Genomic DNA, 13984 nt, shown 5'->3' with positions numbered 1-13984 from the left:
GAAAGTTATGTGTAGGTGGTGGATAGAGTGACGTATGCGACAAGCCCATTGTTGAACAGGTTTTTTTACTTGTCCATTGTTTATATCACTGAAAACGGATGCCCTGTGAGATTGAATGCCCTGCAGCAACAATCCCATATCATAGACCTACTATAACTTGGGTTTCCCCCCCAGTGGCTGATGTGTATCTTTGCTTGATTTATCTGCACATGTCCGTGGCTGCATTCTGCTGCTGTGTGTGTGACATTGTCATGGTGTGACATTGTCACACACACGGCAGTGGAGCCGCGACCTGTTTCTTTCCTGTTCAGATGTGATCCATGATGCCGATGCCCAGACAGGCAGTGTGACCAGAGAGGATCCGCTGGGAATCTCCCTCACTCATGCTGCACACTGCAGCAGCCGACTTGATGAATATCAAGTAGCTATCGCGACCCTCCTTTCCCCAGACGGACACGCATCATATGTACACAAAACACATCTGCATTGTGCTCACAAGCCCAACATGCAAACCTGTAAAAGCACACGTTCATAGCGCACACGCGCGTGCACACGCGCGCACAGAGACAGACGTGCACACAGAGACAGGGTATGCTGAAGCTCACATATGGGGGATCGTGTCTGCCAAGTTCTGTGCTTGGAACAGTGTAATGAATATGATTATATGACCTAATGACTGATGTAGTTTACGATATGAGCAAGACAAAGGCGGTTCAATGAATTTGTATTTCAGGTGTCTAGTCGGTACAATCTTTTCCAAAGCTTCTAACTTCAAGTGCAAACACACGAATATACGTCAATGAAATCATTTATTTCTCAGTCATCCTCTCGTATTTTGCTGCTGCTTTATCATAGCTTTCACTAATGCCACGGTTTTTAAATAGTGCACGTGGTCTGTCCAGCATCCGTAATGCAGCATCAAGGTCATGTCTTTTTTTTAAAACACGCGCCTATGGATTAGCAATTTATAATTGTCCAATCATTCACAGATAATATGCGTTCTAACAAGGATCGTAGCGCTTGTTTTGAGTCCCACTGCGCCCATTACGGGCGGTCACCCTTAATTGGTGGATCCGACAGGTATTTATTAACATTTTATGTAATTTGCAATACCTACAAAGACTTTCCAATTCTCTGCACAGCAAGCGTTTGTGTTTTAAAGACCGGGGAAGCTTGCTGAGTCCACTACCCTAATACAAATTCACCGTCTATATGAAATGAAGCCCCCATCAACAGCGCTTGGAAAATCCACCGAAACGGATTGCTTTTCTTACCCATTGGTGAGAATTCGCCACGAATCGACGGCGAACCAATCAGAGCACGGGTCACAGGGTTTGAAATTCCACCGCTTCTGTCAAACGCAAAAGTCACATGGGCCAACATGGCCAACCAATGGAAGTTTGTGTTTGTTGTAAACAGACCGGGCTGACCAATAGTATGTTCGGAAGGTCGTTCACTTCCTGTTGACGTCAGTAGCTATCTGAGCAGCGTTCTGGGTGCCAGGAACTGGTGGGGAGAAAAGTAGAAAGAAGGAGGAGACTGGAGTGGATGAAAGGCTACGAAACAACAGGCGTCATATTGAATAGGCATTGCACCGCTTAACTATGTAGATACGTGACATCGGACATTTTTTTTGTACTGACATGTGGATTGTTTGACGTACACCCAAACAAACAAGGTGTTGGGAGTTTTGGCTGAGGAAGTCCAACGTTACAGCGGCACGGCTAGCCTCCCTAGCCATTAACGTTATCACCGGGGCTGTATTCTCCCACCAACACAGCCCGACACAACGAAGACAGACAGCATGGTGTCCTGGATGATTTCGAGAAGCGTTGTGTAAGTACCAAGACATTTAAAGTCTCTTTAACCTCCATGAAGAAAATTCGGGCAGCGGATAGGATGGAACTTTGTTAGCTTGCTGGGCTAACTTGTTGTCGTCCTTGGGCTAAATTGTGACCTTTTACATTTGTTTCCAAAGTGCAAAGACTTTGCCAACAACAAACTAGGTAACGTGAGTTAGCGAACAGCTACGAGGCGCCACAAAACACACCGCTCAGCTTATCTTGACATAGGAGTAGTGGTGGCAGTAGCTAGTTTTGAGGCAGTTTTGAAAGCTAATGCTACCATCTTGTTTATGAATCATGGCCGTGCACACAATGGTGAGTCAGCCGTGAAACAATACGTAACTTTAAAAAAAATGAATTATCGGTGAGGTGGAACATTTCAAGCTGGGACATGTCCCTCTATGAAGGAGTGTCGGGTAGAGGCGTCATATTGTGGCATTATTAGCAAGCCGTGCCCCGATGTAACCTGGCAACCACAACGGGAGCGAGCGCACAGGAAGACGAGTTTAACTGGATCGCTTACTCAAAGGCGTCTGTTGGCATGCTACTGGAATAAAGTCAGATCTTCATGTTTAATACTCTGGAACATGTATTTACTTTAGGGGCCCAAATGTCGTTTCTTTAGTTTCTTTTTTTTAACCTATATATTATTCTTTTGAACATCTTTTTTTTTTTTTATCTCTCGCTATCTTTCTCCATGTATCCCTTTTTTGTTTCTCTGCCTGTATACATTCAGGAACTGCAGTTGCATAACTTGGTCTGATAGAGGATAGGAATGTGGTGGAAAAGACAGAAGGGAGTAGAGGAGAAATACGAAATGGCCTCTCCTTATTCCCTAATGCAATTTTCAATCACCAACCCTCTGTTGTGAGATAAATGAACACATGCTTTTATAACAGGCAAGACTTGTCTGAGGTCATATGTGGGTCAAGGTCAGCTTTTATGAAAACTCGGGCTTGTTATAACCTTTCAATAACCGTGCTGCAACTGAACAACCGAAAGTACCACAGTACGTTACCAATAGATTCAGCCCGTTGCTGGTTTCCAGTCCAGTATTTTGTGGCACATTTTTGTTGTTGTGGCTCTTTACCCTAGAAAAATATGTTCGAAGTGTGACAGTGACCATGAGATAAAAGATCTGACGTTCAGCTTTAATTTAATGGTATTCACATCCACATCAGATTAATGACACCTGGAATAATTAAACATAATTGTGCAGTTTTAAGAGACCAAAATTAAATATTGAGATTATTATCACCATATTTGTTTTAGTCAAATGGTTTGCATTTAATAACTGGCTTATGTTAGGATCCACAGGTATCTGGAAAGCAAACATTGTATCATACCAATGGGTCCATTAACCCCTCACTGAACTGGAGTAAATCTGGAGTTCAGATGGTATGCAGTGCAGTCTCTGCTTTCATTTATTCTAGTCAAGCTTAAACTAATGTGGTAGTAGTAGTACGGTGGCCTATAGAATATGTTCTCTGAAGCCTATAAGGCTTGTATTTTCGATGGTTGTCCTTTGCCCATGTCAGGAGCTTTACAAAAATAAAAAAAACAATGTATTTAGTGAGGAGGAACTTATTCAGAGTTTTAATGTTTTTTTCTGTCTGAAGAGGAAGCAGAAAGTTACTCAGAAATTGGCTGGTCGTGTAACAGTTAAAGAAAGTCAGATGCTGGTTTACAGCTCTGTGAACAGCTATTTTAAGGCAGCAGCCTGCAAGGAATGGTTCCGAAATATTTGTGTCCCTCCATGTCCTTAATTGTCCGTCTCTCTCGCTCTCGCTCTCTTCGTCACAGCCTCACTTTTAGCGTCGACAAAAACAATTGGTGTCGAACAGACGCTGATATTATTCCTGAGGGTGTGGCCCTCAATGGTAATAATTATCTCATCATAGAGCTGTGTTCCTGCGCTGATAAATTAAAAACAACAACACAGGTGAACACCATCACAAGCTCCTCTTTGATGCAGGTGCCCTGCAGCTCAGACATGTGTTTGTTGCAATCCATTGTTCCAAACTGCGCAGGTGTTTATGATACTCAAGTAATTAATGATTGAAAAATACCTTTTTGTGCTTGCGAGGGGAATTTTCATGATGTTCTAAAACCTGCACTGATTCCGGCATCACAAGTTGGAATGCTGTGTGGGACCGGCCTGCTGCGACCTGCTCGCTCCTTTTCAGCAGAGTGAAGAACAAGCCTTTCAGGACCAGTAGGATGCATGGTGTGCTTTCATGTCCTGGGGGAACTTGGAACTATTTTCACAAGCTCCCTGAGGAATAACATTCTCATGGAGCCAAATATTTGGTTATAGCTCATCTTAAAAAATGTAGCCGTTTTGAAAGGCTCTGAAAACATGTGATGCAGATGTGAGCGATTGTTCAATGTGAAAACATCTTCTTCAAACTACCATATTTATTCAAGTGTCTCACCAACACTACATTTTACAAGATCATGTGTGAACACAACAGGATAATGTAACTTTCATTGAACATAACCTGAATGCACTGTTATGTAACTAACCGGTACTTCAGAAAGTCATTTCAGCTTGCATGAAAGACCTAAAAATTGTTTTAAACATTGCAGCTAAAATTGTTTGCAAAAGCGACAAGTTAGCAAACTGTTGCACATTTTTAAATGCCGCTTCACACACTGTGCAAAGCCCCACCATCAGTGAAACACAGAGGAGAGGAAAGAAAATAGCACGACAGACATAATGTCGTGCTTCTGCCTATGGTAAACTGTTTTTGGAGATTAGTTAAAGAAAAAATCCATTTCTTCCACCGGCGGTGTCAGTGGGCGTTTACGTAGTGAGCTGACAATAAGCATCAAAGCCCAAACAGGATGGTACAAGCATCAAGACTGAAGTCGTAATAAAAAAAATGCATGTCTCCTATGCAAGTCAATGGATATTGTTATTAAAAAGGTATTCAAGGCTATCTCAGTGTTCTTTTGCTTCCAATAATATGCCAAACTAACTATGAGGATATGTTAAAGTCAGTGTTTTAATGTGGGAATATTCTGAGAGCTGTGAGAGCAGTCTAATGGTGTATGCCATTTATTTCCCCAGAAGGAAATCCTCTGGGTATATATGTGCAGACCTGCACTGTAACATTCTCGAGCAGCAGTTCTCTCAACAATCCTCCCTCTGTGTTTTTAGGGTGTGTGTGTGTGTGTGTGTGGGGGGGGGGGGGGGGGGGGGCACAAAGTCATGTAATCAAATTTTTATTCCTGAAGCTCAAACCAGATGGTGCAAGCTCAAATCTTGGAGGGAGATCTCTGTTTTTCTTTCTTTCTTTGTCTCCTCTCTTTCTCCTTCGTCTTCACTGTCTCAGTGTTTCTCCTCTTTTTTTTCTCTCTCTCTCTCTCTCTCTCTCTCTCTCTCTCTCTCTCTCTCTCTCTCTCTCTCTCTTTTGTCCTCTCTCTCTATTTTCCTGTCCTCCCCCTCATTCCATCTGGTTGTTGGTGGTGTACGGTGTCAGGAAACTGGGGAAATTGACCTGGAACCCAGAGTCAAGGTGCTATTTTCTCAGCTGCATGCAGAGAAGTGGGGGAGAGGGAATGGGAAGAGGGGGAGGATGAGAAGGGAAAATTGAGAGATGGTAGTTATGGTTTGAAGAAGGGGGCCCTGCTTTTCACTAAATTGCCTCAAGAACATTTTTGGTGCACGTTCAACTTTTTTCTTTTTGAGAGCCAGGTTGATGGAGTTTCACTGAACGCACTTTTCAGAAGGATAAATGATTGTGGTACGTACAGTCACTGGAAGGTAACGGGTAGTGAAAGTACCGAAGATACTAGGGGGCGGAGTTGAGGTGGACATTAAAACAGTCTCATGCAGAGGCACTACAGCTTCAGCTGAGAGTCCCACCCACACAGGGACACAGAAACGTGGGTCTGGTGGAAATGAGGCCGTAACTCGCGGTTCTTTCTGTACGTTCACTTTTTCACAGGTTTCACTAGTTTTGGTTTTCTTTTTGAGACCAGAAGTCATGTCTCGGCCCTTACAATTGTAAAATAATGTCCAAAAATCACAGGCGGTCGTGAGGAAAGAAGCCCCGGAATCCAATGAGTTATAATATAAAACATGTTATAAAGTTGGTGATAAAGTCAGCAGATACAATACTTGGTCAAGGGCAAGGCTCTCTAAGTCTCGGCCAAAACAACAGACTTCAAGCAGTTAACTGTTGTATCCGCTGTCTAAGAACGAAGAGAGACCGTGACCAGCTCTGTGCCTTGTTAAATACTCCACAGTTGCTAGGCTTAAGGCCGCCATTGGTCAGTCTTGCCAATTTTACACCTGAAACATTTCCCTCACTTCGCTTGACACTGTGTTCAGGGGCTGGATTATCTTTAGCCGTTGCCAAAAACAAAGTTCCGAAAAACTTTACTTTACTTATACAGTAATACAAAACATACAGTGACCTGCTTACGCATACAGTTACATACATTTCATAATAATATCCCTTATTAATTATCATAACCCCCATGTATTCAATGTACACATTAAACATTTCTTTATTCTACATGTGCAAGTCCAATTTTGACAAACTAAACCATTATAATTCTACCAAACTCAACACAATATACAGGAATTTCCATGGCCTGTCCAATGCCAATGGCTCCACCCGTCCATAAAGAAACATAATATCATGTTATGCAATACTTATACTAATGTGATGCCGTCGCTACTAATCGCTGATGTAGACTATTCTACTTTCTCAGGTGTCCTAAAATCAAACCGCACCAGACAATCGACCCAACTTGATTAATGGGATTGGATTCAAAACTTGCACTTCTTTTACCTCGAGCCATAATTCTTTTAAAGTGTCTCTGATGTTTAATGCCAGTATGCATCTTACTACGATTATCAATGTGTAAGATGCTCTGTACTTCAAAGACACCAACATCCGCCAGTGTTGATACAAAAAATGTCAATGCTCACTATTGAGTGTCTGCTGTGAAGGAAGTGAATGAGTGTAGGAGCGAGGGATTTGGGACGTGGCCCATGGCAGTGTGATACTAGCAGCTTCAATCAGCGGTTTCATTTCACACCAATGCACGCTCTGACATGATCAAGGCTCAGAATGCCCAGGCGTCGTCGTTGTTGAACACTGAAACTCCTTTCCATTCATTTACAGATCCTTGTTGTGTGTAGAGGGAATACCTGTGGAGCATGTGTGCATTGATGGATTTGATAAATTAATCTTAATGAACCCTCCTGCAGTTCGTGATGTTTTTTGCTCCCGCCACAGTTGTCTCTCCGTAGCCTTTGAGCCTACAATATAAAAGTGCTGCACCTCCATGGAAACAGCACAACCATGACTTGGAGCAGAAATAACTCCATATTTTAAGCTTATTTTTGGTTGCCTTTTTTTTTTTTCAAACATGATATGTTCAAAGACCATCGGAAAAATACAAATCTGATGATGATGAAGTTTCTTTACAGCTTCTGTGATGAATGGTGTTTAGAAATTGTTTAAAGATTTAAAGAAGGTTAATGGTGAGCAAATAGTTGTTTGTTTTTCAATGAGGCTTGTTTTTCTCGTCCTTCGATGACCTTGCCGTTCGAGAGGAGCACTCCAGAACCCAATCCCCATTTTTCTGCACAATAACTATCTCACAAGTGACACCTGTGAGTTAAATGAAATGGCACCAATCATTTGAATCAAAAATCCTGGACTGCGGAATTCACGGTGGCTGACGTGAGCTTGTTAACGTTTTTGTTATTGTCAAGCTTTATTATTACTCTCTTTGTTTTCCACGCCGTGGGCCCAGCTATGTGTGTGTGCAGGAGCTCTGTGACTACACTCTCACTGCAGTCAAAGCCAATCAGGAGCAATTGAGACACAAATACCGGTTATTATCACTGCATCAGCAATCGCCTTTCATTATCCACCAGTCAAACAAAAGGCCTCCAAATCACGGGGTGGGAGAGAAAATCTCTTGTATGCAGTGGCACAACTGTACAGCCTGCTGCTGCTCCGGCATTGTGTTTATTCAACTTTTTAATTTGGCTGCTGGTCCAGCAACAATATTCTCCACATTGGTGCAAATAAAGCACAGTAAGTTCGCAGTGAGATGTGGACATGAAGAGAAAGCATGCACGCTCTGGCAGCCTTGCTGTTTCTATAGCAACAGCAGAAAAAAATAAACAGCTGTGGTTATTGGCGGCTCGCCCGCTTCTGAAGGGACTCTGGTCAGTGTGTCTGCATCGAAGGCTACAGTTATTCTGTTTGTAGGTTACTGTATTGTGAAATCCTCCACATTTCCAGCGCTTAGCTTTGGTTTGAAGGATTCCATGCTCCTCTATCGTGGCTCTTTAGTCATCCCTCTCATAAAAGCACGTCACGGTTGTGGCAACAGGGCAATCAAACAAGTGGAGACCAGGGTATCAATGTATCCGTACCAGATGCTCAGCTTTTCAGCACCTCTTTAGATTCCTAAAACATTTGGTGGATGAAATGCAAACCACATGCTGGTCGGGCTAAAACAAGAATGTAAAGGACTATATGGTATTTTTAGTCTGTGTAGAGTCGTGCAAGTGGGTATCAACGTGATTGGATGAGATGAAGATAAAACATGAGCAGAGCCCTCTTGACTTGAGTCAAGTTTGATTGTGTTCCTCGCTTCCGTTTCTCTTCTTGCTCACAGATTCCCTGAAGCTGAACAGCCAATCAGAGTGCTTTCTGTCGCCGACGGGCTCTGCCGCCAATTCAACATGCTTAATCAGCGAAAAAGCCACCTACAAGGGTGGACTAGTGGTAACATGGCAATATGGCACTGTACAAATAATCAAATTATATATATGTACAGTATGTGATGACACAAACAGAATTTGCAAGTTGAATTAGAAGCCAAATACATGTGAAAATACAGTGACTGATTATCTCGCACACAACAAGCCATATACATGTCAATTTCATATTAACCATTGCATTAGTGGCCGCCTACACAATGTGCTAACACAAAGAAGAAGAGACCCTGAGAGAGTACTGATCCAACACACTAAGGACAGAAGGGACAGATGTAAAAAAAAAAGGCAATATAATGTATGTCAGCTCTTTGGATATTGGAAAGATGAAAAAATTAAACCATACATACATACATACATACATACATACATACAAGTATAGAGTCTGAGAAACCCCTCCGTCTACAGTCATGGAGACCACTGATGCCGTGCCTGCATTATTGTTTATATAAACTGCTTTCAAGCTCAATAAACTCAATAAAAATATTTGACCAGAATTTCTCCCATCAGGGCACCCAGGATTGTACTGAACTACATTCTACCACTAAGTGTAGTGCGACATGAGGGTCTTGCATGGCATGGCAATCCATTGCTATAAATTGATGAGGGAGAGGAAGAGGGAGAGAGAGAGAGAGAGAGAGAGAGGGAGAGGGGGTCTGCTGCCTAGAACAGAGAGAGTGGACAAACTGTCCTTGTTACTGTGTGTGTCGGTCTGTGGGTGTGGATATTCATTCTTTTGTTTGTGCTTTCAGTGTGTGTGTGTCTGTGTCCGGGGAGAAAGAGAGCTCTGTTGGTGTCAGTGGATGGTGCACAGTAGCCACACAGACATATAGTCTTAGTCTCTGTAAGTGGTTGGTCCTTTCTTCTTAATTATGGTGTTTATCTCACCATTGAGGTGAAGACCACAACATGGTTCGATGTTGATGTTTGTTTTTTTCCCTGTCTTGCCCAGTTGGGGATGTGGGTCAAAAATCTAAAACCAAGTACATGTTTTACTTTGCCCTATTGTTGTATTTATTAGTAGTTGGTAACAACAAATATCAATCTGAACTGTCATTTTTAAGCTTTCTTATCTGGCGTTTTGCCCTCTAACACCTCCCAACTTAACACCACCCAACTATACTCCTATTTAAATTCAGCTCATACAATTGGTTTTTAACCATTGCCATTTCTGTATTCTTTTTAGAACAAGCTTAGTACAAGGATTTAAACTGCATATGAATGACAAGTTTAACTGGAGCTGGGTGTAAATAATCATCGATAATCAAACGTGTTATTATACAACAGTTTGTACAACATTATACAACAGTTTGTAAGTATACTGTTTGGTCCAAACGGTAAATGCTACCCAAGGGGCAGGAAAAAGCCAAAGCAGTGTTGTGAGATGTTCCTTTGTTATATCACTAATTGGTTTAATTTAATGACCTTTTTACGCTCTCAATGGCTATGTTTACATGCACCAAATTTTTTTTTTTTTGCCCTCATTCTGAAAAAGACAGTATTCCAAATCTGCTGTTGACATGGCTAATAGAACTAAATATTCCACTAATAGTCCCGTTTACATGCGACTGATTGTATTCTGATTAACGGCAAATGACTCCGGGCATCCTCCTCGCCAGCAAATATCATGTTGACGTTATTCTTGGCTGTTGGACAGGTCGATCCCAGACATGTCGTTTATTAAGTCAAAATAAGTAAAAGTGACATGGCAGGAACCATTCTGCTTCTTTGGGTCAAAATAGTTTTTTCCCCCAAAGTTTTCTACCAGTTTACAGACACAGACTCGCTCTTTCATTTTCTCAACCACCTTCGTTCAAAGGTTGACTTTGCGATTATTTGCAAAGATCCAATAACCTGTTGATATGCACGTCCTTAATATTTAAAAGTAGGTGTGCTTCTCCTTCCTTTTGGACATGCATCTCTGCTGAAGTTTTGCAAATTGTTGGCACTATCGTGGACAAAGAGCTGTAAAACAGGAAAGAGGCTTTGTGTCACAAAGAGCCATTAAAACCCTCTATTGAGGCACGTGATCTAAGTGAGCAGCATACATGTGCAAAGAATGCTCCTACAAAAAACAATAATGTCGTCTTCTTCGGAAAATGCTCCATTTAGAATAAGACCTAATTTAGAATATCCAAACGGAATATGAGGTTTACATGAGCCACTTCACATCAGGAATATTGCCATATTTAGGGTTGCATGCAGGCATCGGGCAGAAATGTTCAGACGCAACACTGATGCCAAAGATGTTCAAAAACAACAGAATGTTTAATGTTTGCGTTTATGTTTCTAGCAGACGATGTTCCCAACCAGCTGCATTCAGGGTCCAGCTGAGCTAGGCGTGCATAGTCTTGTTCTCAACTACATTTTAGTTCCCTGTTATATGCGAGGTTCTGGGACAGGGATGGTATGTGTACAGATTGTAAAGCCCTCCGAGGCAAATCTTGTATTTGTGATTTTGGGCTGTACAAAATAAACTGAATTGAATATGCTTATGCAAAAAACTTTGGCACATTATTTTTTTTCTGCCATTTTGGTTTTGAGTGTAAAATCCACTTCACAAGCATGTGGGGATGGTAGGACCTAGACAGAGAAGACATAGACCATCTGTAGGCTTTAAACAGGAAACGGAGCAAGTCAATGCTTCAGTGTTTTCTCCCACACACACTATTCCAAAAGGCCTGTGATGCGGCTGCGTCCATTTGCTCATTCAAACCACTTTTAAGTTCTTGTGAAGTGGAAAGATGCTCCCCCACATCCAGGCAGGACCGTCAATGTTGTCACAGTGTTTCCTACTACAAAGGGTAGTTGGGATGACTTGCCATGTGAATGTGATTAAAATGAGAGGCTTCATGTTGTGCATTCTCTCTACCCACAGGCTGTGTTTCGGGACTCTGTATCCTGCATACTACTCGTACAAAGCTGTCAAGACTAAAAACGTCAAGGAATATGTAAGTACATAAGCGTCACTCGGCATGTGTCGACGACTCGCTGGATGTTAGTATGAATCAACCGCGAACGTACACATGGACACTAAGCCCAACTTGCATTTAGACATGCATGTGTGTATGTAAAAGCTAATTAGATATTGAGTTTTCACAAGCCTAAATATTTGTTTTTCAAACAAACCAGAGAGCACGCACTATTAATACTTCTATTCCTTAGTTACATAATGTTAAATATGTATAATTTGTGTTGTGTAATTCTAATTCTCCAGTCCACTGTTTATTTTTCCGTTTAAAGTATTTAGTCTGCAACTGAACAGTTATTAGTTGATCTTTTTCTAATTTTCTTTGTCCACCTTTTAGTTCTTTTGAATGGAAATGGGAGTGTCGTTTTGTTTGTGTTAATCGACCAAAGAAATTCTTAGTCGACTAACAATGATGAGTTTCTCTTTAAAAAAATCTGACAAAATCCCCACTTCACTGGAAATGTGCGAATGAATGTAAATGAAAAAGAGCAGAACAAACAACTAGTTGGCTAAATAAATCTCAGTTGACTACAACCAAAGTGACTCATTGAAAACCAGTACTACAACCTACATGATGAGGCCCAACATGCCAATTTCTATTCGCGCAAGCTTTGAATTGGGCTTCACTGAGTGTCAATTATTTTACCGATTTTGAATTTTACGGTTGAATTCTCGAGGAGGCAGACACCTGTTGTCACCTTATCAAGTTTGCCAGATATAATTTTTTTTATTCAACTTTTTCCATAATTTGAAATACAGCAGGGACAAATCTATAGGGGAGAAGAGAGGTTTGGGTTCAGGTTGGAGCTGGATTAAATGTGCATATAAATTAAATAGTCACAGGGAAGTAATCTTGTTGTTGTTGTTTTGTGATGCACCTTCCGCCAGGACAAATTCCTCGTTTGTACTAACTCACGTGGCAATAAAAAAGATTCTGATTAATCTAAATCTTTTACTTTAGAAACTCTGATTCCAAGAATCTCAAGGATGCTGCATATTCATTTAGAGGGGGACATGTGAGCTGAGCGTTCAGCAAGTAGTTCAGCAAGTGAATTCAATTTTGAAGGGTCCTTGTTAATACCTGCATAAGCTGTGGGATTTGATTGTACAGAGGTTGTAGTGGATTTGAACTGAGTGGCAGAGGCACAGACATGACTCCTGGATCTTCTCCACCTACTTTTCATTAACTTGTTTTAATGCAATGTTTTTTTAAAATTCCCAGCTGGCAGCCCACCATTTGCACGCCAGTCATGTTGATGAAACACATGTGTGTTGGCAGACTTTTGTGGCACTTTCCAATGTCATTCATAGCAAAATGGGAAATATTTCCATCTGTAGGGTTGCATGGGAACATATACGTGCATATAGATGTGATGGGCTTGGAGGTGTGTTTTTCCGTTGAAATTGGCTCATGTAAGTAATGCCAGTGAAAGTGAAATCCCAGTCCTCTTGAGTTAGTAACATGTTCACACACGACTTAAACACAGCCCCTCTCACAGATTGAGTGTTCAGCCTCCTCTATGTCTCACCAGCTGCTTCTCTTGCTTGATTGCTACCCTTACCGATTCTCAGGTCCACGTCTTTTATGCGTCAAAGCAGTTTGATCAATAGAGGCAAGAATGACAAGTTGCATGACAACTGTGGACACCCACGCAGTGTAATCCAATAGTCCTGCAATACACCCTCCCTTCACAAATTTTAAATGTTGTGTTTACCAGAGTTGAAGACTGGTTCTTACCATTCACGATCATCTAACCGCAACAAATTCACGAGACTGAATTTATTTTTCCCATTCAGTGCACACATGTGAAGGATTGGTGAAACGGGCCTGTGGCTGACTTCCTGTGACTTAGGCCACAGCGTGCCACCGCAGAGGTTACTCCAATCCATGGCGAAGCTGGCTCTAAATGCTCATTTCAGAAGGCCCGTCCCTGTTGTGGATTTTTACTTCACTGTGTATTTCAGTGTGTGCATGTACACATACAGGACACAGGGGCGCATGCTGACAGACATGCCTCCCAGTCCCAGTGTCAGAGAACACACTCGCTTCTGGTGAAAGTCAAACCAGTAATCGAAGCCCTCGTCCAGATGCTTTCGTTCCCTCGGTCTTCCCCTTTCATCAACAGTACTGGGCACCATTCAGTCAGGTTTGACATGGCGGTCCACTATCCCTCACTACATCTCTGATTTCCACCTACTGTTGACACAAGAACCATGGCGTGTTGAATGAGGGCAGTTAAAGCCTCTCACCCCGAGGCTACGCCGTTCGACTCCACTCTGTTTCAGACAACTAGGCCTCTATGCAGAGCGGTCTGGATCCTAGCCTGACTTGAGCAGACTTGTCTGATGGTCTGTGTTGTTCACGCTGACAACCACAAGCACCATGGACTGATTGTGGACATGCTGTGTTTGTGT

At 42.0% G+C, this 13984-nt stretch overlaps 1 protein-coding gene across 1 annotated transcript in view; it reads left to right on the top strand.

Moving 5' to 3' along the window:
• Positions 1-1495: 1495 nt before the first annotated feature.
• Positions 1496-13984, top strand: part of reep3b (receptor accessory protein 3b) — a 30634-nt gene continuing 18145 nt past the window's right edge. The window contains exons 1-2 of the mRNA XM_068582956.1: positions 1496-1836; positions 11477-11549. Coding sequence (XP_068439057.1) covers positions 1805-1836; positions 11477-11549 — 105 coding nt within the window. The 5' untranslated portion in view covers positions 1496-1804. The remainder of the gene's footprint in view (positions 1837-11476; positions 11550-13984) is intronic.

The sequence above is a fragment of the Clinocottus analis genome, unplaced genomic scaffold, assembly GCF_023055335.1.
Source record: "Clinocottus analis isolate CAN_PGR_092001 unplaced genomic scaffold, fCliAna1.0.p SCAF_19, whole genome shotgun sequence".
Lineage (NCBI taxonomy): Eukaryota > Metazoa > Chordata > Actinopteri > Perciformes > Cottidae > Clinocottus > Clinocottus analis.
This window is presented reverse-complemented; position numbering and strand designations above follow the sequence as displayed.